Below are 24,828 nucleotides of genomic sequence, written 5' to 3' on the forward strand. Positions count from 1 at the left end.
AATGTAAATGTCATGTAAAAACAAAGACTTGCAAAGCATGCTGGGTATTAATTCTGATGAAAAATCTGAAGCAAACACAGATGTCTATGACTGGTTCAGATTTGGTCCGGTCAGGAACAATGATTCCGTGATTTCCGTGGACGTTGAAATCAAGGCCGGTCTGGACCGCGCCAAAAAAAGGACCAAAAATAGACGATGCTGTCGGTCCATGCTTATGTAACTAGTGTGAAATTGCTAGCTAGTTTGCGGTGCGCGCTAATAGCGTTTCAATCTGTGATGTCACTCGCTCTGAGACCTTGAAATAGTTATTTCCCTTACTCTGCAGGGGTTGTGGATTTTGTGGAGCAACAGGTAATGATGCTTTGAGTGTGACTATTGTTCATGTGTGCAGAGGATTCCTGGTTCAAGCCCAGGTTGGGGTGAATAGAGGGACAGAACCAATAATGTTACACTTAGTAGGATGTTTGATTATGCAATTTTCACTTTATAATTTAAAAAATGTACATAAATAAAAAGCAATTTGGCAAGAGTAAGTGTAGGTAACAGTACTATACTTACACAATAGTCAACAGTCTCTTGGCATTACACGATCATGAAACATGTTGAGGAGTCATTAGTTATTTGAATAGGTTATACAACATCGTTACCTGTCGCTCCACAAAATCCTGCACCATCGAGAGCATCCTGACGGGTTACATCGCTGCCTGGTATGGAAACTGCTCGGCCTCTGACCACAAGGCACTACAGAGGGCAGTGTGACTGGCCCAGTACATCACTGGGGCCAAGCATCCTGCCATCCAGGACCTCTATACCAGGCTGTGTCCGAGGAAGGCCCTAACAATTGTCAAAGACTCCAGCCACCCTAGTCATAGACTGTTCTTTCTGCTACCTCACGGCAAGCTGTACCGGAGCGCCAAGTCTAGGTCCAAGAGGCTTCTAAACAGCTTCTACCCCCAAGCCATAATACTCCTGAACACCTAATCAACACCTAACCCTAACCCTAACCCTAACCCCCCCATCCCCCTATTTTACGCTGCTGCTTCTCATCTATGCATTGTCACTTTAATAACTCTACCAACATGTACATATTACCTCAACTAACCGGCACATTGACTCTGTACCGGTACCCCCCTGTATATAGTCTCGCTATTGTTATTTTACTGCTGCTCTTTAATTACTTGTTACTTTTATTTCTTATTCTTATCCATATTTTTTTTTAACTGCATTGTTGGTTAGGGGCTCGTAAGTAAGCATTTCACTGTGAGGTCTACACCTGTTGTATTAGGCGCAAGTGACTAATACAATTTGATTTGAACACAGCTCATGCTTGGTTGTAGCCTGGTCTCAGATCCATTCGTATTATTCTCTATGTAAATCCATCACACTCCATTTAGTATGATATGTTATTTTTCGAATTTTATGTATTAATTTGTGGATGTCTATCACACATTTTGTATGACGTTAGGGTTAAGTTTAGGAGTTAGTTAAAGGGTTAGGGTTAGGGGAAGGATTAGCTCAAATGGTTAAGGTTAGGGTTATGTGAAGGGTTAGCTAAAGGGTTAAGGCTGGGGAAGGGTTAGCTAGCATGCTAAGTAGTTGAAAAGTAGCTCAAAATAAGTAAATAGTTGAAAAGTTGCTAATTAACTAAAATGCTAACGTAGTCGATGATGAGATTTGAACTCGCAACCTTTGGGTTGTTAGACGTTTGCAGTATACATTCACCCATCCCGACCAACCGCCTTACTACCATCTGTTTTATGTAACCATACCAAACATAACACACTATACTAATTCGAGTGTCCCGGATTTACGTTTACTATGTTGCTTCTAGTCTATGAGACCAGGCTGGGTCTGCCCATAGTGAGCTATCCGCAGCGGGCACATGAATTGTATTCTGCGCCTATAATCTGAGTTGTACTGTGTCCTATTTAGATTACGGCGCTGTTGTGAATTCACGGCTTCAATGGACATTTCCTCTCTGAGCAGCGACGCTCTGGTTAATACATAGAGTACCCAAGGGGACTACTGTTCAGGCGCTCGAGTAGTAGCAGTCATCAATTCAGACGGAGCCTATTCCGATACAAGCAAGTTCCACACTGGCTACTTTGCCACTTATCGCAGGAGGAGTGCGTGTGATTTCTGTTTCTGAATGCCACTTTAGAACGGGAACGGGAAGGCAAAGCAGACAGAGGGCGATAGAGTTCCTGATGTTCAGGGATTCCTCGCGATGCGTTTTTCTCTAAGAAGCACTATCGGGACAGGATTTACATGGCTTTAGAGCTAATGGTAAGTCTTTTTCTGCCCATTACTTGTATTTTTGAGAAGAAAAAAGTGTTTGAAATGTTTTTATTCTAAGGATTTTACAGAATGAAGTGCCAGTCTATTGCAGGGTCCTACTAAAGTCAGTGTATCAGACTGGCTGTCACTATTTGTCCGTTTCATAGAATGGTCATCCTGGGTGAACGACTTTTTTTGGGGATATAATGGCCATGTTATTATTTGCCGGGAATACTGTATTTACTTGTTAAAGAACGCATACAAACGTGTAACCGGATTTTCTCGACATGACACCACAACTTGAATATCGTTATCCCATACCTACAAAACTATATGGAATTCGTTAATTCCGACCCTTTGCAATAACACTCATGTGAATTAAAAGTTTACAATACTATATTTATCTATTTTAAGTGTACAGTTACATTATCCCGTTGTACTTAATGCAGGCATGATTATGCAAAGGGTCATCCAATTAGCTTGAACATTCTCAACAATCTGTTGCCTTGCCTTTGTAGATGTAAGGTGAAAGTAGCCTAACTGTAAACGAAAGTGTCCTTTGTTGTGCTTGGGATGTCCCTACCCCATTGAGTTAACATTTAAAACGGTTAAGCTTAGGGTTCGGTAAGGGATATGGTTTAGGGTAGGGATGTCCCAAGGATCCCGGAACCAGAATTTAATCCCCAATGTCCCAAACTGATCTGTGAAAAAGAGGGGTAGCCTACATCGGTTTAAAAAAAGGAAAAGTTCAATTAATTGTCAATGCCTCTGGAATTTTGTGCATCTTTTAGCAGGAGAAAAATCATGAAGCTACTCACATTTGGATGTCATGGGTATGGTTTAGAATAAGGGTTAGGATTAGGGCTAGGGTTAAGGTTAGTTGAAATGTTACTGATAGTCTGTAGATAGTGTGTAGAGCATCTACAGATGAACTATCCAGATAAAGTGGTACCATGCTTTCTCAGTGTTTAGGCTCACAGTAGCTGGATTCACATTAACATACCGTTTGTGCATTATCAAGGGTGTTGCATACATCTGCATATGCATCATTTGCATAACACACTACAGCTACTGCATACATAATACAAGCCTTCCTTTCTCTGACACCTGATGACATAATACAAGCCTTCCTTTCTCTGACACCTGAAGGACATAATACAAGCCTTCCTTTCTCTGACACCTGAAGGACATAATACAAGCCTTCCTTTCTCTGACACCTGACGACATAATACAAGCCTTCCTTTCTCTGACACCTGACGACATAATACAAGCCTTCCTTTCTCTGACACCTGATGACATAATACAAGCCTTCCTTTCTCTGACACCTGATGACATAATACAAGCCTTCCTTTCTCTGACACCTGACGACATAATACAAGCCTTTCTTTCTCTGACACCTGACGGACATAATACAAGCCTTCCTTTCTCTGACACCTGATGACATAATACACGCCTTCCTTTCTCTGACACCTGACGGACATAATACAAGCCTTCCTTTCTCTGACACCTGAAAGACATAATACAAGCATTCCTTTCTCTGACACCTGATGACATAATACAAGCCTTCCTTTCTCTGACACCTGAAGGACATAATACAAGCCTTCCTTTCTCTGACACCTGATGACATAATACAAGCATTCCTTTCTCTGACACCCGATGACATAATACAAGCCTTTCTTTCTCTGACATCTGAAGGACATAATACAAGCCTTCCTTTCTCTGACACCTGATGACATAATACAAGCCTTCCTTTCTCTGACACCTGATGACATAATACAAGCCTTCCTTTCTCTGACACCCGATGACATAATACAAGCCTTTCTTTCTCTGACACCTGATGACATAATACACGCCTTCCTTTCTCTGACACCTGATGACATAATACAAGCCTTCCTTTCTCTGACACCCGATGACATAATACAAGCCTTCCTTTCTCTGACACCTGATGGCATAATACAAGCCTTCCTTTCTCTGACACCCGATGACATAATACAAGCATTCCTTTCTCTGATACCTGATGACATAATGCTGTATGAGGAATGTTAATTCAATATCTAAAAGTGTCTTAAAAACATATTGCACTTTGTCAGCCTCCACACACAAGTCAAATGCAGCCCAGAACTAGACCTCATCAATTGATGTTAAATCAATGGCCCATATGCTAAGCTACAAGAGTTCATCCCGTTGCTTAAGCATAACCTCTGGGCTGGACGCAATAGTAACCTTCTCCAAGTGTAAGATGAGGATGCAAACATCAAAGTCAATGCTGATGTTTAGCCAGGTCATCGTGTTTACCATTTCGGCTGGGTAAACATTGCCGTGGGCTCATCACTGATCTCACTGAGTCAGAAGTCAGGACCCTTCCTGGTTAGGGTCAACAAGCTGCTTCTAGCATTTAACTGTTACCTGATACTCACTGAAATGCATTTCCCACTAGGTCTACAAGAGGCGTGTCTTGCTCTCATTCCGTTGTCTTGTCTGTTTGTATCCAGTAGTAGAGAGAGGGAATTGTAGAGCAGTTGAATACTTTGCTGTGTCCATTTTTACATTTAGACATAATTACAATATTTCTAAATGTCTTTCAATGTTGCTCATCAAAGGAGACCAAAACATTTTTGGATCATACTCTAAATAATCAGTCTGGGTGCCAATAGCTTGTTAAGCTTTCTCCCTCTCATTAAAGACAATGGGTAATTGGATTCAGCCTGCTTTCAGGCACTGCATTTAATGCTCTTTAAGTCTAGAGCCCCCTTATCGAATTAGATTTCTTTAATTAGCTGTCCAGAAATGTTTGTTCCAACCATCCATCATTGCCACCTCGACCAATCTGTAGCCAGCAGCAGTGAACAAAACGGAGAAAATAACGAAAGAGGGATTCATTGAATAAGCTTGTCATTTGAAACAAATGCCGTTTGCTGCGTCTGTCTGGTCCATTCTCCCCAAACCTGCATAGAATCAGTTCACTTCCATCCAGAGGACGGAAGAACGGACCACTGACGGAGAGGTTTGACTTCTGCTATGGATGTTAGACCTTCAAAAAGAGTATGTGAATCTGGGTCTGTGTTTTGGATTAAAGTGCTTGAAAACCCAGTCAACACTTTCGCCTTTGTCTCCTCTACATTTGAGAATGATGAGTTTGGCTTTGAGTTTATTATTTAGGCCCCTTTAGGCAGTCAGCTGTGAAAGTTATTTTATACAATTGCTGGCTCAAATAATGTTATATCCCTGCATTCCTCTGCTCATATCAGAAAAAGTGGACACTTATAAATCAAAATATTTGTTTTTTAAAGTGCTCAAGCTACCAAACAGCTTTTGTTTGCCCAGCTGACTCTGCCATTGTACTGAACATGTAGGAATGGGTGCTGTCAATGGTGCTGAATAGGCTGGCGCTATTGGGGCTACTGATATTACTGGATCTACACTGAGTATAGAAAACAATAGCAACACCTTCATAATATTGAGTTGCACCCCTTTTGCCCTCAGAACAGCCTCAATTCATTGGGGCATGGACTAAAAGGTGTCGAAAGCGTTCCACAGGGTTGCTGGCCCATGTTGACTCCAATGCTTCCCACAGTTGTGTCAAGTTGGCTGGATGTCCTTTGGGTGGTGGACCATTCTTGATACACACAGGAAACTGTTGAGCATGAAAAACCCAGCAGTGTTGCAGTTCTTCACACAAACCGGTGCTCCTGGCACCTACTACCATACCCATGTTTAAAGGCACTGAAATCTTTTGTCTTTCCCATTCACCCTCTGAATGGCACATACACAATCCATGTCTCAATTGTCTCAAGGCTTTAAAATCCTTCTTTAACCTGTCACCTCCCCTTCATCTACACCGATTTGGAGGGAATTTAACAGGTGACATCAATAAGGGATCATAGCTTTCACCTGGATTCACCTGGTCAGTCTTTGTCATGGAAAGAGCAGGTGTTCCTACTGTTTTGTACACTATTGAGGATGCTAGTGCTGTCCATGTTGCTGAACAGTACTGGTGTGCTTGAGGCTGTTGTCCATGGTGCTGAACAGTATGGCCATTATCGGGACTGTTGTCCATGGTGCTGAACAGTACTGGCGTTATTGGGGCTGCTGTCCATGGCACTGAACAGTACTGGCATTATTGGGGCTGCTGTCTATGGTGCTGAACAGTACTGACGTTATTGGGGCTGCTGTCCATGGTGCTGAATTGTACTGCAATACCTTTAGGCTTGCAATCGTTTGTGCTGCAGCCCTCTGCAGTGCCACATTACGAAGTATAATGATGTCTATTGACATACTTTAGTTCACTTACCGTTGTTGTATTATAAATAGCTAAAGCACAGTGTCGAGGACATTTTGCACAACATCCATTGCATCATAGTTTTTTTTCATTACGATTAACACAAAAAACACTCTAGTCAGGAGCATTCATTTGTGGCAATATGGATGATAAAGCACGTAATTATATTAATTTGTTCCCCTGATTTAGGTCATTCATCTCTGAACATGAGTCATTCACAGATTTTTTTTAATGAGGGGAAAAACACTCACAAATATACCAAATCTAACCAATTATTAGTCTTTTGATTCCTCTCGTAATTTGCCATCATTTTGCATTCTCTTGTTTATCGTGTAGGCTTCAGTAGCTTTAGTAGAGCTTGTAGACCTTTAAAGGGGCAATCTGCAGTTGCTACATCCATTGTTAGACTTTTAAATGAATGATATTTACCCATTTGATACATGAACAATTGAACTTATACTGTAGATGTCTCATGAGCTCAGTTCAACTGTCACATCAAATCGGAACCCCAAATATTTTGTTTGCAAACAATGTAAATGTTAAAACTGTCATCTTGATACAGATATTTCTGAGGGTTGTAGATATTTCAGAGAGGTTTCAGGGAGGCTCTCTTGCATGAGTAAATCAAGGTGCTCCGGTGTTAGTGTTGATGGGCATCAGTGCCATCATTACTCTCCTCTGGCTCCTGCTCCACTACAACCCAGTCCTGCCTGATTACCTTTCACTGTGGATAATGAGGGCTAAATTTCACCAGCCTAATAGATATTAAAGTTCTCTGGGAAAGACCATTACACAATGTCCAATGAAGAATACATTAAAGAGATTTTACTTTTTGTTGGCAAGGTATTTTATTTTCCAAGACAGTAGAGTGCTATTGGACGGATTAAAATGTTGTAAAGGTTTATCAAGTTTCTAGTGAAATGTTGCGATAAAGTAAGGTAAAGATGGCTGTTTTTTTACTGATCTACTAATTACCGGTAAGAGTAATCCTTCCTTCGGTGTTATTGCCAGTTCCGCAACATCACATTCCCTTTCCGCCTCATTATTCCCAATGAATAGTTTCCCGTTAGATAGCTCGCCTGGCTAATGGTGTTTCTTCTCACAGAGTTAGTGAAACACTGGTGACAGAACTGGATTAACAGTGTTAACAAGTTAAATGTGGTCCATTACCTAGCTGCCCTTTGCCTGCTTCTCAGACAGTACACATTTATGACTTCCAAAGTACCATGTTACTTTCCAGTCTCCTCCATTTCATAGACATTAGATTACAGGAAGAACCAACAGCCTATTCAAGAAAGCCTTTCAGAGAACACATATAATATCAGAGTTTTTCTCTTCTTATGCCAACTTTTTCCACTTTACAAAATATTGGAAATCATTTTTTTATCCGAAAATATATTAGCTTTCCCTCTCAAAGAATATTAATAAAAGATAGTTGTTGTCAGAGTAGATGTGGAGCCTTTTTGTGAGATTGTGCTGCTGGGAGGTTGAGCCAATGGCACAGGAAGGCAGGTGTTGTCTCTGTTACTCTAAGGGATTAAAGCTGAAGTGAAGGGCTCTGTCTTCGGCCATTAGCTTATTGAGACCTATATCAATACTGGGGAAGATGTTTACCGTGTGGGTGTTCGTGCGTGTGTGTGTGTGCATGTGTGGGCATAAATGTGTGCGTGTGTGGGCATGCATGCGTGTGTGTGTGTGGGCGCACGTGCGTGTGTGTGTGTGCTCTTGTTTGGTGTGTGTGGATGTATGTTTTTAAAATGTCTCTACAGTCAATTACCTGGGTGGATTAAATGCTCAAAAGCTCCGCTACATGAGAAAACCAGACATATTTTGGCATTAAAGCTTTGAAACCCCAGTGTTTATTTTGCTTTTGAGTCTTGGTTGTCAGAGGTCTCTCTGGTTTCATCTGGGAACAGAACTACAATGGGGGAAAGATATGCATCCGTCCTGACAATGGACTGTATGAAATTACATTTTCTCTCCAAAGAAGCTCTTGGTTGAGAGGAGCAAAGACCATAATTATCAGTCCACTTACATGACCAGGGGCGCAACTTTCACTGGGGATGGGGGGGGGACATGTCCCCCACATTCTGAAATTGCATTTTTGTGCCCCCCGAGTTTTATCATTGGAATGTGATATAAAACGAGTCAATTGGTGTGCTTTAGGACCATGCAGACGCCTCCAAGCCGTCGGGCAGGCTGTTTGGAGTGCTTATCTGACTGGATATTTTTTTTTTATACAAACATTTCCCCCCCACTACTTCAACCAAAGTTGTGCCCCTGTACATGACTGTGTAGCGATGTGCATTGTTGGGAAAGAGCTTGCAAGTTAAGCATTTCACTGTACTGTTTAAATCTGCTGTATACGTGACAATAACACTTGCAACTCTAATCAGTTCAGAAAGAGAAGGGCTTGATGTTATAAGGAATCGGTTACCTTGATAGCCTACGTCACGATATGTCTCTGTCTGTGTGGTATTTTTCCTTTGCTCAGGACTAAATCCTTCTACCAAAGTATGTACTATTGAAAAATCATTTCAACCCATTGCATTTCTCCATTGCCCATTGGTTTTATATTTTAGTTTGAGCGAAATTCCTTTAACTAAGCAAGTCAGTTAAGAACAAATTCTTATTTGCAATGACGGCCTACCAGGGAACAGTGGGTTAACTGCCTTGTTCAGGGGCAGAACAACAGATGTTTACCTTGTCAGCTCGGGGACTCGATCCAGCAACCTTTCGGTTACTGGCCCAACGCTCTAACCACTAAGCTACCTGCCGCCCCAAGTATGACGCATAACATTGCATTCTGCACCGTCTCTGAGATCCACACAGTCATGAATTCATAGTACCTGCATATCTTAGCGATTGCATGCATTTTTACCCTAGCACTATCCTCTTACAATCCTCTTTCAATACATTTCCCCAAAACATTTTTGGGGGTATATTATCAGTAGTGAAGGGATACATGGAAGAGACTGATTTTCATATAATTAGTTACCAATGAAGACATGAAGGAAACATCAAAGCTATACTTTATTGTGGACCGTTACTGTAATATCTCTCAGGTGGAAAACACTATAAACTACACGGTCTACTTCAAAGGGAATGGTTGAATGTAGTTCCTCCCTGGTATTACATGAGAGAACCTGAATTTGATAGAAGACCCCCGTAGCCCTTCGAAAAAATACTTTCACAAAGGCAAAATTGGGTAGGATATGTCCTTTGAAATGGACTGACTCAGATTCCTTTCCGAATACCTGCAATTCCCCTGTGAGGGTTAGGTTTTCTGGATTCTGGAGAAGGAATAGTGGACAATGTTGTAGAGAAAGAGTTAATATGTTAACGAGATACCATGTCAAAGATACCATGTCAAAGATACCATGTCAAAGATACCATGTCAATGATACCATGTCAAAGATTCCATGTCAAAGATACCATGTCAAAGATACCGTGGCATGGCAGTTTGTTTGTTCTGTGTTGTCGATGTTCATGTTAACATGTGGATGTAAAGATTTCAGCTATTATGACCTGGCTATGAGGCTAATTAGACCTAGTGGATAGGGCCAAGAGGAGTTTTCCTGTTCAAGTCAGGATGGCAGGACAAAACCCTTGGCACTTATTATGACATACACGACAGAAAAGTAATTTTCCTTATCTTTCTTTCTTTCGCTCTCTCTCTCTCCCTCTCTCGCCCTCCAGGTGGGCACGCAGTAACGATTGACAAAAATGCAGAAGAGGTCATGGCACTTCAAATGGTTAGGGATAGGACTTCTGCTGTTAGCTACTTGTTGCCTGTCTCAAGACACAGATGGTAAGTCCTCTATACCTCCTCCTCAGTACCCATATCCTATGCACACTGTACAACTACATATACTGTACAACTACATACAGTGGGGGGAACAAGTATTTGATACACTGCCGATTTTGCAGGTTTTCCTACTTACAAAGCATGTAGAGGTCTGTAATTTTTATCATATGTACACTTCAACTGTGAGAGACGGAATCTAAAACAAAAATCCAGAAAATCACATTGTATGATTTTTAAGTAATTCATTTGCATTTTATTGCATGACATAAGTATTTGATACATCAGAAAAGCAGAACTTAATATTTGGTACAGAAACATTTGTTTGCAATTACAGAGATCATACGTTTCCTGTAGTTCTTGACCAGGTTTGCACATACTGCAGCAGGGATTTTGGCCCACTCCTCCATACAGACCTTCTCCAGATCCTTCAGGTTTCGGGGCTGTCGCTGGGCAATACGGACTTTCAGCTCCCTCCAAAGATGTTCTATTGGGTTCAGGTCTGGAGACTGGCTAGGCCACTCTAGGACCTTGAGATGCTTCTTACGGAACCACTCCTTAGTTGCCCTGGCTGTGTGTTTCGGGTCGTTGTCATGCTGGAAGACCCAGCCACGACCCATCTTCAATGCTCTTACTGAGGGAAGGAGGTTGTTGGCCAAGATCTCACGATACTTGGCCCCATCCATCCTCCCCTCAATACGGTGCAGTCGTCCTGTCCCCTTTGCAGAAAAGCATCCCCAAAGAATGATGTTTCCACCTCCATGCTTCACGGTTGGGATGGTGTTCTTGGGGTTGTACTCATCCTTCTTCTTCCTCCAAACACGGCGAGTGGAGTTTAGACCAAAAAGCTCTATTTTTGTCTCATCAGACCACATGACCTTCTCCCATTCCTCCTCTGGATTAATCCAGATGGTCATTGGCAAACTTCAGACGGGCCTGGACATGCGCTGGCTTGAGCAGGGGGACCTTGCGTGCGCTGCAGGATTTTAATCCATGACGGCGTAGTGTGTTACTAATGGTTTTCTTTGAGACTGTGGTCCCAGCTCTCTTCAGGTCATTGACCAGGTCCTGTCATGTAGTTCTGGGCTGATCCCTCACCTTCCTCATGATCATTGATGCCCCACGAGGTGAGATCTTGCATGGAGCCCCAGACCGAGGGTGATTGACCGTCATCTTGAACTTCTTCCATTTTCGAATAATTGCGCCAACAGTTGTTGCCTTCTCACCAAGCTGCTTGCCTATTGTCCTGTAGCCCATCCCAGCCTTGTGCAGGTCTACAATTTTATCCCTGATGTCCTTACACAGCTCTCCGGTCTTGGCCATTGTGGAGAGGTTGGAGTCTGTTTGATTGAGTGTGTGGACAGGTGTCTTTTATACAGTAACGAGTTCAAACAGGTGCAGTTAATACAGGTAATGAGTGGAGAACAGGAGGGCTTCTTTAAAAAAAAACGAACAGGTCTGTGAGAGCCGGAATTCTTACTGGTTGGTAGGTGATCAAATACTTATGTCATGCAATAAAATGCAAATTAATTACTTAAAAATCATACAATGTGATTTTCTGGATTTTTGTTTTAGATTCCGTCTCTCACAGTTGAAGTGTACCTATGATAAAAATTACAGACCTCTACATGCTTTGTAAGTAGGAAAACCTGCAAAATCGACAGTGTATCAAATACTTGTTCTCCCAACTGTATATACACACGCAACTACATATATACAACTACATATATACAACGACATATATACACTACCGTTCAAAAGTTTGGGGTCACTAAGACATTTCCTTGTTTTTGAAAGATAAGCAAATTTTTGGTCCATTTAAAATAACATCAAATTGATCAGAAATACAGTGTAGACATTGTTAATGTTGTAAATGACTATTGTAGCTGGAAATGGCTTTTTTTTATGGAATATCTACATAGGCATACAGAGGCCCATTATCAGCAACCATCACTCCTGTGTTCCAATGGCACGTTGTGTTAGCTAATCCAAGTTTATAATTTTAAAAGGCTAATTGATCATTAGGAAACCCTTTTGCAATTATGTTAGCACAGCTGAAAACTGTTGTGCTGATTAAAGAAGCAATTAAACTGGCCTTCTTTAGACTAGTTGAGTATCTGGAGCATCAGCATTTGTGGGTTCGATTACAGGCTCAAAATGGCTAGAAACAAAGAACTTTCTTCTGAAACTCGTCAGTCTATTCTTGTTCTGAGAAATGAAGGCTATTCCATGCGAGAAATTGCCAAGAAACTGAAGATCTCGTACAATACTGTGTACTACACCTTTCACAAAACAGCGCAAACTGTCTCTAACCAGAATAGAAAGAGGAGTGGGAGGCCTCACTGCAGAGAAAGAGGACAAGTACATTAGAGTGTCTAGTTTGAGAAACAGATGCCTCACAAGTCTTTTTTCTTCTTTTTCCTCATCTTATCTGGCTGTTGCTCAGATGTGTGAGTGCCTTTTGAATTTTACTTTACAAACAACAAGTGGGCTTAATTGGAGTCTATTTCTTTGGAGCCTAGACTTCTATAAAATAACTTGACTGGCTGAGGTAGGCTATGAGCCTTAACAGCCTAATAGAAGTAGTTTGCTTTATTAGGCCTACTTACAATTGCAACTGGTCAAAAATGTAGCATCCTACATAAAACAACCATTTAAAGAAAATAAGTCTGCACGTTCGAACTAAAACAATGTAACTAAAAAGAAAGCGCACATTTGTAATTCCCAAACTCTAAAAGTAATTGGAAAGGTAGATACAAATTATGTGTGACATTGTGGTTACAATAAAGAATGTAGCCCATCATGCAAATTATTTCAATTAGCAAGAACAATAGACTTTTTATAGCCCGGCTACTGTTGTGAAAATCTTGCAATGTATTCGATGCTTAAGTACTCTAATGTGTTACATTTCTAACTCAATACAGCACAAAACAGCATTTCTTCATCAACATATTTATGCTTTTGTTAATCTTCTTGATCTTCTTCCTTTTTTTCTGTAGCAATTGTGAGCAAATTGCTCAAGGGCCCTGGTTGATTTGTCTGTGAAGATGACGTTATTGAATGTCTCGCCAGCTTTGATCCATGTCTGGGCCTGCAGGACGCAAAGTTCTTTGTCTGTCAGACGAATCATTGGGTCGAAACTACAGAACAATACAAAACCAATCGAACACACATAGTTAGTGTTCTGAGAATTTTTTACAAATAATATTTATATATATAACATTTCTTACCAAACCGTGATGCCCGCAGATTACAGATTGCCTTTGCCGATCGCACATCATCTTCATTCATCAGTGAGTCAATGGCTTGAATAGTCAATGAATCACTCATGCGTTGAAAAGGGTGAGGGACGAGATGGAGTATTAATCCATGCCAGGCACACCTGTGAGCTCTGGAACTCCACCTCCAACAGGCAGAGTCAACATATAGTACGTGGTGGGTTCGTCAGGTTTTCGGTTCACCCTGACATTTCCATTCCTTTTCTGACAACAGAACTTGACCAACTGCTCACCAGGCACAGCAAGGGCCACCCGGACCTTTATGCTGTTCTGCTATTCCAAGGATGTGTAACCGAAGAGAGATACCATGAGTGGGCACAGAATACATAGCCTTCCTGCTGTGGCCGTCTATTTCAGCACCGTTTCGCGCGGCTCTGAGACAAGCATGGAGAAACGAAAATGTTCAAATATTCCATGATATTCTTAAGATATGTGTTGACTGAATATTAGCAAGTGATGTCTGCTAAATAATCAAGCTAGGTTTCTCCAGAAATAAATAATTCTAAATTACTGGCTTTATTGACAAATTAGTGAGAATTTCTCACCCCATGTTCAAGAATGGTCTTTTTCTCGCTCACTCTAGGTTAAATGAAAACGAAATCTCCAAAATGTCCTTACTTTATAAACAAAGCAATTATTATTTAATTTAGAATTATATAAAAGCCCCTTAGAGTCCTCCAATCCTCTAAATGTAATTATTGGCGGAAAGTCACATCATTGAAAAAAATATTTTTAGATATACGAGCATTTTGAAGTTAGAAAAAGCCTACATATATTTTAGCACTGTTTCGTGCTGCTCTGAGACAAGCACGACACAGGGATTCTTTAGATAAATAGCCCAGTACTGTACTGCCAGACATCACGTTGTACAGCGCCATATTTTCTGTTCCATCCTAACTGAAACCCAGAGGGTTTTTCATGGAATAGAAACACCACAATATTAATCAAATTAATTAAGCAAGTACCAGTCAAAAGTTTGGACCCACCTACTCATTCAAGGATTTTCTATGTTTTTACTATTTTCTACATTGTAGAAAAACAGTGAAGACGTCACAACTGTAGGAGGTGTAGGCCATCATGCAAATGTATCCTATTTGCAGGACAATATACTTTTTATAACCCGGCTACTGTTGTGAAAATCCCTCAACTTGCAATGTATCTGATGCTTAAGTACTCTAAAGTGTTACATTTCTAACTCAAAACAGCAGTACAGTAGTTATTCATCAACATCTTTATGCTTTCGTTAAAAAAAAAAAATAACGAGAAAAAAGGACATTCAATTGTGGATGTTTATATTTCACTTAATCTCCATTTGGGTATTGGTTAGACTAGAATTTGAAAATTAGGTTGCAGAAATGTTATGCTCTTAGTGTAACCTTTATTTAACTTGTCATGTCAGTTATGAACAAATTCTTATTTACAAGGACAGCCTATTCCTTCGTAAAGAGCCCAGTACTGTACTGCCGACTGTCATTTTCCGTTCCAGCAAGTACCAGTCCAAAGTTTGAACAGATCTACTCATTCCAGGATTTTTCTATATTTTTACTCTACATTGTAGAATAATAGTGAAGACATCACAACTATGAAATAACACATATGGAATCAGTTAAGAACAAATTCCTATTTACAAGGACAGCCTACTCCTTCCTCCCCAATGGGGATTTGAACCCCGGTCTCCTGCGTGCCCCGCATTCTGTAGTACAGACATGGCCTGCTCTCCCTTATGTAAGGAATTAGGCACTTTCCCATGTTTACTACAGTATGTATTGTACACTGCACAGTAGCCTAATAAACAAATTAACACATTTTGTTAATAAAATAATGATAAAAAATTCTCTTTCAAAATGCAGATGTTGATTTAGTTATGGATCCATAACGAATTACTATGGGAATAAATAATACTGATTTACAGAAATATTGTAACAAAGTTGTCTAATGAAGGCAAATTATTTAGAATCCTCTACTCCTGTAGCCTACTCCCGACCGTCCTGTTGTACATCGCCATATTTTCCATTCCATCCTAACGGAAACCCTGAGGGTTTCGTTTTTCTCTGAATAGAAACACCATAATATTAATCTAATTAATTGAGCCAAATTTCTTAATCAATCCCATATACTATGTTATTACAAAAAAGGTTTTAAATTCTCTGGTAATGCCAATACGGAATACTCTCTGGTGGTCAAACTAGCAAAAACTCGCTGAGAGAAAAATTAGCTGAGAATTAAATGACGTGCTGTGGCAGCACGCAAGGTGTGCCGCAGTATGACGCAACTTTTAAAGGAGGAACCACTGTACTTGTCCTCTTGCTCAGTTGTGCACCAGGGCCTCCCACGCCTCTTTCTATTCTGGTGAGAGACAGTTTGTGCTGTTTTGTGAAAGGTGTAGTACACAGCTTTGTACCAGATCTTCAGTTTCTTGGCAATTTCTCACATGGAATAGTCTTCATTTCTCAGAACAAGAATAGACTGACAACTTTCAGAAGAAAGTTCTTTGTTTCTAGCCATTTTGAGCCTGTAATTGAACCCACAAATGCTGATGTTCCAGATACTCAACTAGTCCAAAGAAGGCCAGTTATATTGCTTCTTTAATCAGCACAACAGTTTTCATAATTGCAAAAGGGTTTTCTAATGATCAATTAGCCTATTAAAATTATAAACTTGGATTAGCTAACACAACGTGCCATTGGAACACAGGAGTGATGGTTGCTGATAATGGGCCTCTGTAAGCCTATGTAGATATTCCATAAAAAATCTGCCGTTTCCAGCTACAATAGACATTTACAACATTAACAATGTCTACACTGTATTTCTGATCAATTTGGTGTGATTTTAATGGACCAAAAATGTGCCTTTCTTTCAAAACCAAGGACATTTCTAAGTGACCCCAAACTTTTGTACGTGTATGTACAACTACATATATATACAACTAGATTTGCCAGTGTGTCTTTGTTTCCGAATACCCAGTTAATGAAATACATTGAATGTGTTTGTTTTCATGAAAATTTAGTATTTCTATGTCATTTGTACCACTGTATTTGATGTCATGGTCTCAGATTCAAGCTAACTGATATGTTCAGCTTGCCTCAACCCACAGCTAAACTCTGATTCTATACTCCTGCTCAGTTACAGCCTCTTGCTCGCTTATTCATATTCTACCTGACAGATTCCTCAGGATTTATGTGCCATTATTTGACTCATTTGACCCGTGCCTTAATGGAGTTGTATATTCTGAAATGTACTATTGATTTATCGAAGCTCCTCCGTGCCCTGCCCCCCCCAAAACATTTTTTTTTAAGAAAAAAAAGGTAGAAATGTCTATGATCCAACTATTTCAAACTGATTTATCGGGTTGGGCCACTAATGTTGGACACTTTAATGAACTGTTCTCACCTTGGTGCGATGTTAATTTCACCTCTGGTTAAGAAATCGGATTTTCACCGCTTTTGTCTGTGTCCCACTTTCTGATGTACATTTAGACTTAATTAGGGGTCAAGGCTTTGAAACTGTAGTTGGTATTGCTCTTATATTGACCTACTACCTAGGATGATCGTCAAGGTGCTGGAGAATAGTTTCTGGTCTGTCTATTCATGTAAAACATCAGACCACTTGACTACCTAGAGCAATGTGGCATGACATCATCATGGTCAAGTAGACTATTTCCTATTTCAGTCGAAGATATCCATTTGTTCTTGAAGTAGATGGATGTTAGAGAGATGAGATGAGTGTGTTGTAGTAAAGCAACTCCAATGCAAAAATAAATGAATGCATCCTCATCATGTGGTTGCCATGGAGTGACAGATACCGTCTTAAGCCAGTGATCAGTGTCACCCACAGAGACGGTGTTAATTTGAGTTTGTGCACTCTTCTTTCTCTCAATTCAGTTCAATTCAATACTCTCTATCTCACTCTCCTGGCCCGCTCTCTTCATAGGAGTGATAGTTACCAATCAGTGTCACCAGGCAGACAGACTCTCTCTCTTTCTGTCTTCTCTCTCTCTCTCTCTCTCTCTCCCTTTCTCTCTCTCTCTCTCTCTCTCTCTCTCTCTCTCTCTCTCTCTCTCTCTCTCTCTCTCTCTCTCTCTCTCTCTCTCTCTCTCTCTCTCTCTCTCTCTCTCTCTCTCTCTCTCTCTCTCTCTCTCTCTCTCTCTCTATGATCTCTCTCCTCTGTCCCTCTTTCCATTCTTTCTGCAGTTAGACAGTTGAGTTTCCCCTTGTAAGTAACTTTTATTTATTCAGGGGAGCCCAATTGAGACCAGAGTCTAATTTCCAATGGTGACCTGAGGACATAATATAAAAGATAAAAACGACAAGTTACAAGATAGAATAACAAGTACATTATATAGAAGATAACAAACGTCACAGCCGTCAGCAATCAAAACAATGCACACCTCCAGTGAATTAATTTATCATCAGGGTTTTAAAATGCCCTAGTGGTACCAGGGACACCAAGTGTCATGAATTCTGTAAGTGATTCCAGAAAATGTGGAGCGCTATAACTAAAAGCTGATTTACGTAGTTCGGTGGAGACCTGAGGAATCTCAAGAGTTAACCAATCCTGTGAATGGGTTTGGTAACTCTTGTTTTTATGCTTCAACAATCAAGTTAGGTAGGTTGGAAGCTTGTGTAGTAGAGCTTTGTAAAAAAAAAAAAAAAGGAGTAACGAAGTGGTCTACGGGACTTTAATGAGGCCCAGCCAACCTTTTGATACAGGATGCATATAAAAAGCGAAGGGCGCTATAGTAGACGGCATCCAAATGTTTAAGAGTAGTGGCTGCTGCATTCTGATAAATGGTGTCACCGTAGTCAAGAACTGGCAGGAAGGTTGACTGTACAATCTGCTTCCTGCTGTTTAGGGAGAGTCATGATCTATTTCCATAAAAGAAGCCTACTTTAAATCTCAGCCTCTTTACTAGCTCATCCGTATGTTTTTTAAACGTCTAATTATTCGCAATCCAAAAGCCCAGATGTTTATAGGCGGGAACCTGCTCGATGAAAGAACCATCTAATGCATAAATGCCATCTGAAATATTTCTACGAGAATTACATTTAGTTTTTCCAACATTAAGTACCAATTTTAAATCAACAAGGACTTTCTGCAAAGCAACAAAATCAGACTACAGCTCCAACATAGTCTGGTCAGATGTAGGGCCAATAGCATACATAACAGTGTCATCTGCATACAGATGAATGTTACAGGTTTTTGAGGATAGACCAATATGATTTATATACAGTGGGGAGAACAAGTATTTGATACACTGCCGATTTTGCAGGTTTTCCTACATACAAAGCATGTAGAGGTCTGTAATAAAATGCAAATGAATTACTTAAAAATCATACAATGTGATTTTCTGGATTTTTGTTTTAGATTCCGTCTCTCACAGTTGAAGTGTACCTATGATAAAAATTACAGACCTCGACATGCTTTGTAAGTAGGAAAACCTGCAAAATCGGCAGTGTATCAAATACTTGTTCTCCCCACTGTAAATAGGACAGGTCCCAAAATCGACCTCTTCAGGACACCTTTAGTAATATTAAGGTAACTTGACTTGGCACCACCCGAAAGCACACATCGCGTCGTGTCTGATAGATAGTTCCCAAACCACTTGCAAGACGCCTGGTCGATTCCCATTTCAGACAACCTTTGAATGGATAGAGGATGGTTGACAGTATCAAATCCATCAATCAAATGTATTTGAAAAGCCCTTTTTATATCAGCCGACGTCACAAAGTGCTATACAGACACCCAGCCTAAAACCCCAAACACCAAACAAATGCCTTGAATAGGTCTATAAATATGGCAACACAGTGATTCCTATTATCTAAGTAATTTAATATATACAATAAGACAAGCGTAGTTACTGAAGCGGTACTATGTCCAGGTCTATAACCAGACTCTGCTGGGGAACCAGGGCTGTGCATTGATAGGACTGTAGGTTGGTTCCCCCTGAGCACTGAGCAGCACCAATCCGGTGCTAAGGCAGGCAAAGTGTCCCACTCACACCTACACACTTATCCAGAGAGTTCTCTCTCTGCTATGCGCCACATGCCCCTCTGGGCTATACATATACATATAAGTGTCTAGCTAGCTATACATAATACATCATAATATAGGCCTACTTTAGCTAGTTACATATTTCAGACACTCACTGTGAAAACAAACTAACTTCACAGGAAACTATATCAAGGATATATAGTGTTTTTATTTGCTCTATACTCATTAACGTTTTAGTTGTCTCCCCTCAGTTATTTTTGAGGTTTGTGAGTTTAAAGAAAACGCATTTCAATGTCTGTATTTTGGTTTGTTTTGAGTTCCAACCAGATTACTATTCAGGCCAAGCAGATGGTGGAGATGAGAGTATTGACAGAACTTACAACACACTTTGATGGTGGAGATGAGAGTATTGACAGAACCTACAACACACTTTGATGGTGGAGATGAGAGTATTGACAGAACCTACAACACACTTTGATGGTGGAGATGAGAGTATTGACAGAACTTACAACACACTTTGATGGTGGAGATGAGAGTATTGACAGAACCTACAACACACTTTGATGGTGGAGATGAGAGTATTGACAGAACCTACAACACACTTTGATGGTGGAGATGAGAGTATTGACAGAACTTACAACACACTTTGATGGTGGAGATGAGAGTATTGACAGAACCTACAACACACTTTGATGGTGGAGATGAGAGTATTGACAGAACCTACAACACACTTTGATGGTGGAGATGAGAGTATTGACAGAACTTACAACACACTTTGATGGTGGAGATGAGAGTATTGACAGAACATACAGCACTCATTTCATTAGGGGGCAGGCATTGCCAGCCTCAGTTTGGCTCAGACCTGCATGTTTCTCTCATCCATCCATACATCACACCGACTGTGAGACAGCTAACCACTAACCCTTCAGTGTCCTTCCACTGGGTCTGTGACAGAGAGATAGAGAGAGAGACTGAGTCTATCCCTCTAACCCCCAGTCTCCTTATTCAACTATGTGGTCCTTAACCCTGACTCACACCCACTCAGCCCTATTTCGCACCACTCAGCCCTATTTCCTTAACCCTGACACACACCCACTCAGCCCTATTTCCTTAACCCTGACTCACACCCACTCAGCCCTATTTCCTTAACCCTGACTCACACCACTCAGCCCTATTTCCTTAACCCTGACTACACACCCACTCAGCCCTATTTCCTTAACCCTGACTACACACCCACTCAGCCCTATTTCCTTAACCTTGACTACACACCCACTCAGCCCTATTCCACACCACTCAGCCCTATTTCCTTAACCCTGACTCACACCCACTCAGCCATATTTCCTTAACCCTGACTCACACCCACTCAGCCCTATTTCCTTAACCCTGACTACACACCCACTCAGCCCTATTTCCTTAACCCTGACTACAACACCCACTCAGCCCTATTTCCTTAACCTTGACTACACACCCACTCAGCCCTATTCCACATCCACTCAGCCCTATTCCACACCACTCAGCCCTATTTCCTTAACCCTGACTACACACCCACTCAGCCCTATTTCCTTAACCTTGACTACACACCCACTCAGCCCTATTCCACCCACTCAGCCCTATTTCCTTAACCCTGACTACACACCCACTCAGCCCTATTTCACACCACTCAGCCCTATTTCCTTAACCCTGACTACACACCCACTCAGCCCTATTTCCTTAACCCTGACTACACACCCACTCAGCCCTATTTCCTTAACCCTGACTCACACCCACTCAGCCCTATTTCCTTAACCCTGACTACACACCCACTCAGCCCTATTTCCTTAACCCTGACTACACACCCACTCAGCCCTATTTCCTTAACCTTGACTACACACCCACTCAGCCCTATTCCACACCACTCAGCCCTATTTCCTTAACCCTGACTACACACCCACTCAGCCCTATTTCCTTAACCCTGACTCACACCCACTCAGCCCTATTTCCTTAACCCTGACTACACACCCACTCAGCCCTATTTCCTTAACCTTGACTACACACCCACTCAGCCCTATTCCACACCACTCAGCCCTATTTCCTTAACCCTGACTACACACCCACTCAGCCCTATTTCCTTAACCCTGACTCACACCCACTCAGCCCTATTTCCTTAACCCTGACTACACACCCACTCAGCCCTATTTCCTTAACCTTGACTACACACCCACTCAGCCCTATTCCACACCACTCAGCCCTATTTCCTTAACCCTGACTACACACCCACTCAGCCCTATTTCCTTAACCCTGACTACACACCCACTCAGCCCTATTCCACACCACTCAGCCCTATTTCCTTAACCTTGACTACACACCCACTCAGCCCTATTCCACACCACTCAGCCCTATTTCCTTAACCCTGACTCACACCCACTCAGCCATATTTCCTTAACCCTGACTCACACCCACTCAGCCCTATTTCCTTAACCCTGACTCACACCCACTCAGCCCTATTTCACCCTGACTACACACCCACTCAGCCCTATTTCACCCTGACTACACACCCACTCAGCCCTATTTCACCCTGACTACACACCCACTCAGCCCTATTTCACCCTGACTACACACCCACTCAGCCCTATTTCCAATGATCCAAGATGCAAATAAAGCAGTGGGATAAATTCTGCGAAGGGAAGCCCACGCCGTCTCATATCTGATGAAAGAGTAGCCGTGATGTTTGGCCTAGCTGGCCAATTGACTGTGCAGCCACTTGTTGTGATTGAGACTCATCACATTTCTCCCAGTATACACACACAACAGATATGTCTATTCAGTCAACAGTAAAGCCTCAATAGCTTTCAACCACTTATTCTATCCTCTTTTTCTATACCTTTTTTCTATCCCCTTTTTCTAACCCCTTTTCTTTCCCCCACTCATGCAGTTAACCGAGGCACAATTTTAGAATAAAATAGAATAGGATTCGGAGTCCCTAAGTTTAAATCAGCAGGTATTCAAAGCCATTCCCTGTAGGCTCATCCATCCGCCTCAGGAGGAGACGGGATCTTTGACCTTGTAAGAGATTGATGTGTCTGGTGAAAACCAGCCCATCCTGGGCGTACAAGGATCAGGTGGATGTCAGTGCAGCTGCGGCGTGGCTCTGTCCAAAATAGCCTCAAACTCCATTCTCAAGACTCCCATAGTGGCAATCATATTATAGTATACACAAGCCATCGCTGGGGTAATAAGTAAATCGAATATTTTGAGATATATTTTGGGTGGTCAATTTGGGTGTAATAGTGTGCTGACATCATACATGTCCCTCAAATTATCTCCTATATTTGAATGACTCGTTGGGTTAAGATGTGTACTAAGTAGAACGTTGACTGTGATCTTCGGTTGGCTGTTGTGAAGATGATGTCATGAATCATGTGTTTTGGAGTCTGACTCCTGACATTTCTTTCAGAGATTTTTTGGGGCCTACATCTATCTGCCTCATTAGAGATGACCAGAAAAGGGAATGGGTGGGGGTGATGTGTGTGTGTGTGTGTGTGTGTGTGTGTGTGTGTGTGTGTGTGTGTGTGTGTGTGTGTGTGTGTGTGTGTGTGTGTGTGTGTGTGTGTGTGTGTGTGTGTGTGTGTGTGTGTGTGTGTGTGTGTGTGTGTGTGTGTGTGTGTGTGTGTGTGTGTGTGTGTGTGTGTGTAAAACAGATAATGAATACCCATTGCCTTAAAGATCTCAGGCATTGGCACCTGTTGTGCTCACTGTGTCTTTGACTTCGTAAGGTGGTTTGAGAAAATCAGAATATAATCCTGTTTTTATCACCATCCAGTTTTAATTCAAAGTATAACTAAAACATTAGTGAAGTATGACATGATACATGAAAGATGGACTATAGTCGATTCTAATAGGTGTGATCTGTTCTTATAAAATCAACCTTGATAGTGTACTATGCTATCATACTACAAAGCAGTTATTCTTTAGAAAAGTTCCCTCTGACAAAATCGAGTTATTCGAAATCTGTTAGCGAGTCAACAGGTGTTTATGACTTCTAATATACAGACATCACAACTTATGTTTTAGAATTCTTTATTGATTCCACATTCACTTTGTTCGAATCCAATTCACCTCACATACCAAAATCACAACGCATTACTACCCCACTCCCCTTTACATTGTATTTCTCTTGAATGGGCGAAGGAGACATATTGTGATTAGAATGGCTTCTCGTCTTGGGAGTAACGCTAGCCTCGCTGGCCTGGAGTGTGTTCTGTTAGCTGCCTTATTGCTCGCTATTGATTTCTACGATGATGACCTTCGATGGCGTTGGTCCAATCTCCTAGCAGCATCTCTCACACAGGTTATCACAGTTAGAGGAGTGGGTACATGCAGGGATTGTCTCTTGACATCAAACGTCCATGGTCATTGTCACACGCCGTCGCTCCACTTTGGAATCAGCCAATGTCCTGGTGTCATATTAGGACAAGGGGGAGGCAGCATAGAAATAGAATAACAGAGCATTGAGTTAAATGGGGGATATCCATTCTAGTGATTATATTTCTATGGGAAGAACGTTGCCCCTGCAGGGTCAAAGAAGCATTTAACTATTTAAACAATCAAAGGGTCAAATGTTAGCCGATGATCTCATCACCCTCATTATTCTGAAATGGAATACTAATCCTAATTGGCCCTAACACCAACCTCAAGTGAAAGCTAGTGCTGCTTCAAATAATGCAGAATCCATCAAATCGAAGACAGGTATATAACCCACTGTTAGACTTAGGTACACTTATCAGTTAATTGGAAATTGCCTTTCGGCTAGAGCAGGTTTCGTGGGCGGTTCCTTTGCCTTTTACTGTTTTGGCATCCAGGCAAACTAGTGGATTTGATGTCAGTTGATTAGATAGTCAGATAATGTGCTAACTGAATGTCTGCTTATTGAGGCATTTACCGCCCACTTTAGTATTGTAGTTGTTTCAAAACGGATGTTTGTTCCTTTCTACGTATACACATTAATTATGAAAATATATAGCAACATGATCCCACAAACACAACGTTGGATAGTGTACAAGGGGAGGAGCATGATGTTGCTAGCGCTATAAATACTAAATATACATGTTTTTGAGGAAACTGATCTTTTGTCAGTGGTGGGAAAAAGTAGCCAATTGTCATACTTGAGTAAAAGTAAAGATAGCTGAACAGAAAATGACTCAAGTAAAAGTGGAAGTCAC

The 24,828-nt window shown here is 41.3% G+C and overlaps 1 protein-coding gene across 1 annotated transcript in view; it reads left to right on the forward strand.

The window, feature by feature from the left end:
- The window catches only part of LOC139570092 (protocadherin-15-like), a 314,364-nt gene that overhangs the window by 78,234 nt on the left and 211,302 nt on the right, over nt 1-24,828 (forward strand). Inside the window, exon 2 of the mRNA XM_071391605.1 lies at nt 10,256-10,367. Within this exon, the coding sequence (XP_071247706.1) occupies nt 10,283-10,367 (85 nt within the window). The 5' untranslated portion in view covers nt 10,256-10,282. The remainder of the gene's footprint in view (nt 1-10,255; nt 10,368-24,828) is intronic.

This window comes from Salvelinus alpinus, chromosome 3 (assembly GCF_045679555.1).
Source record: "Salvelinus alpinus chromosome 3, SLU_Salpinus.1, whole genome shotgun sequence".
NCBI classification, from domain to species: Eukaryota; Metazoa; Chordata; class Actinopteri; order Salmoniformes; family Salmonidae; genus Salvelinus; species Salvelinus alpinus.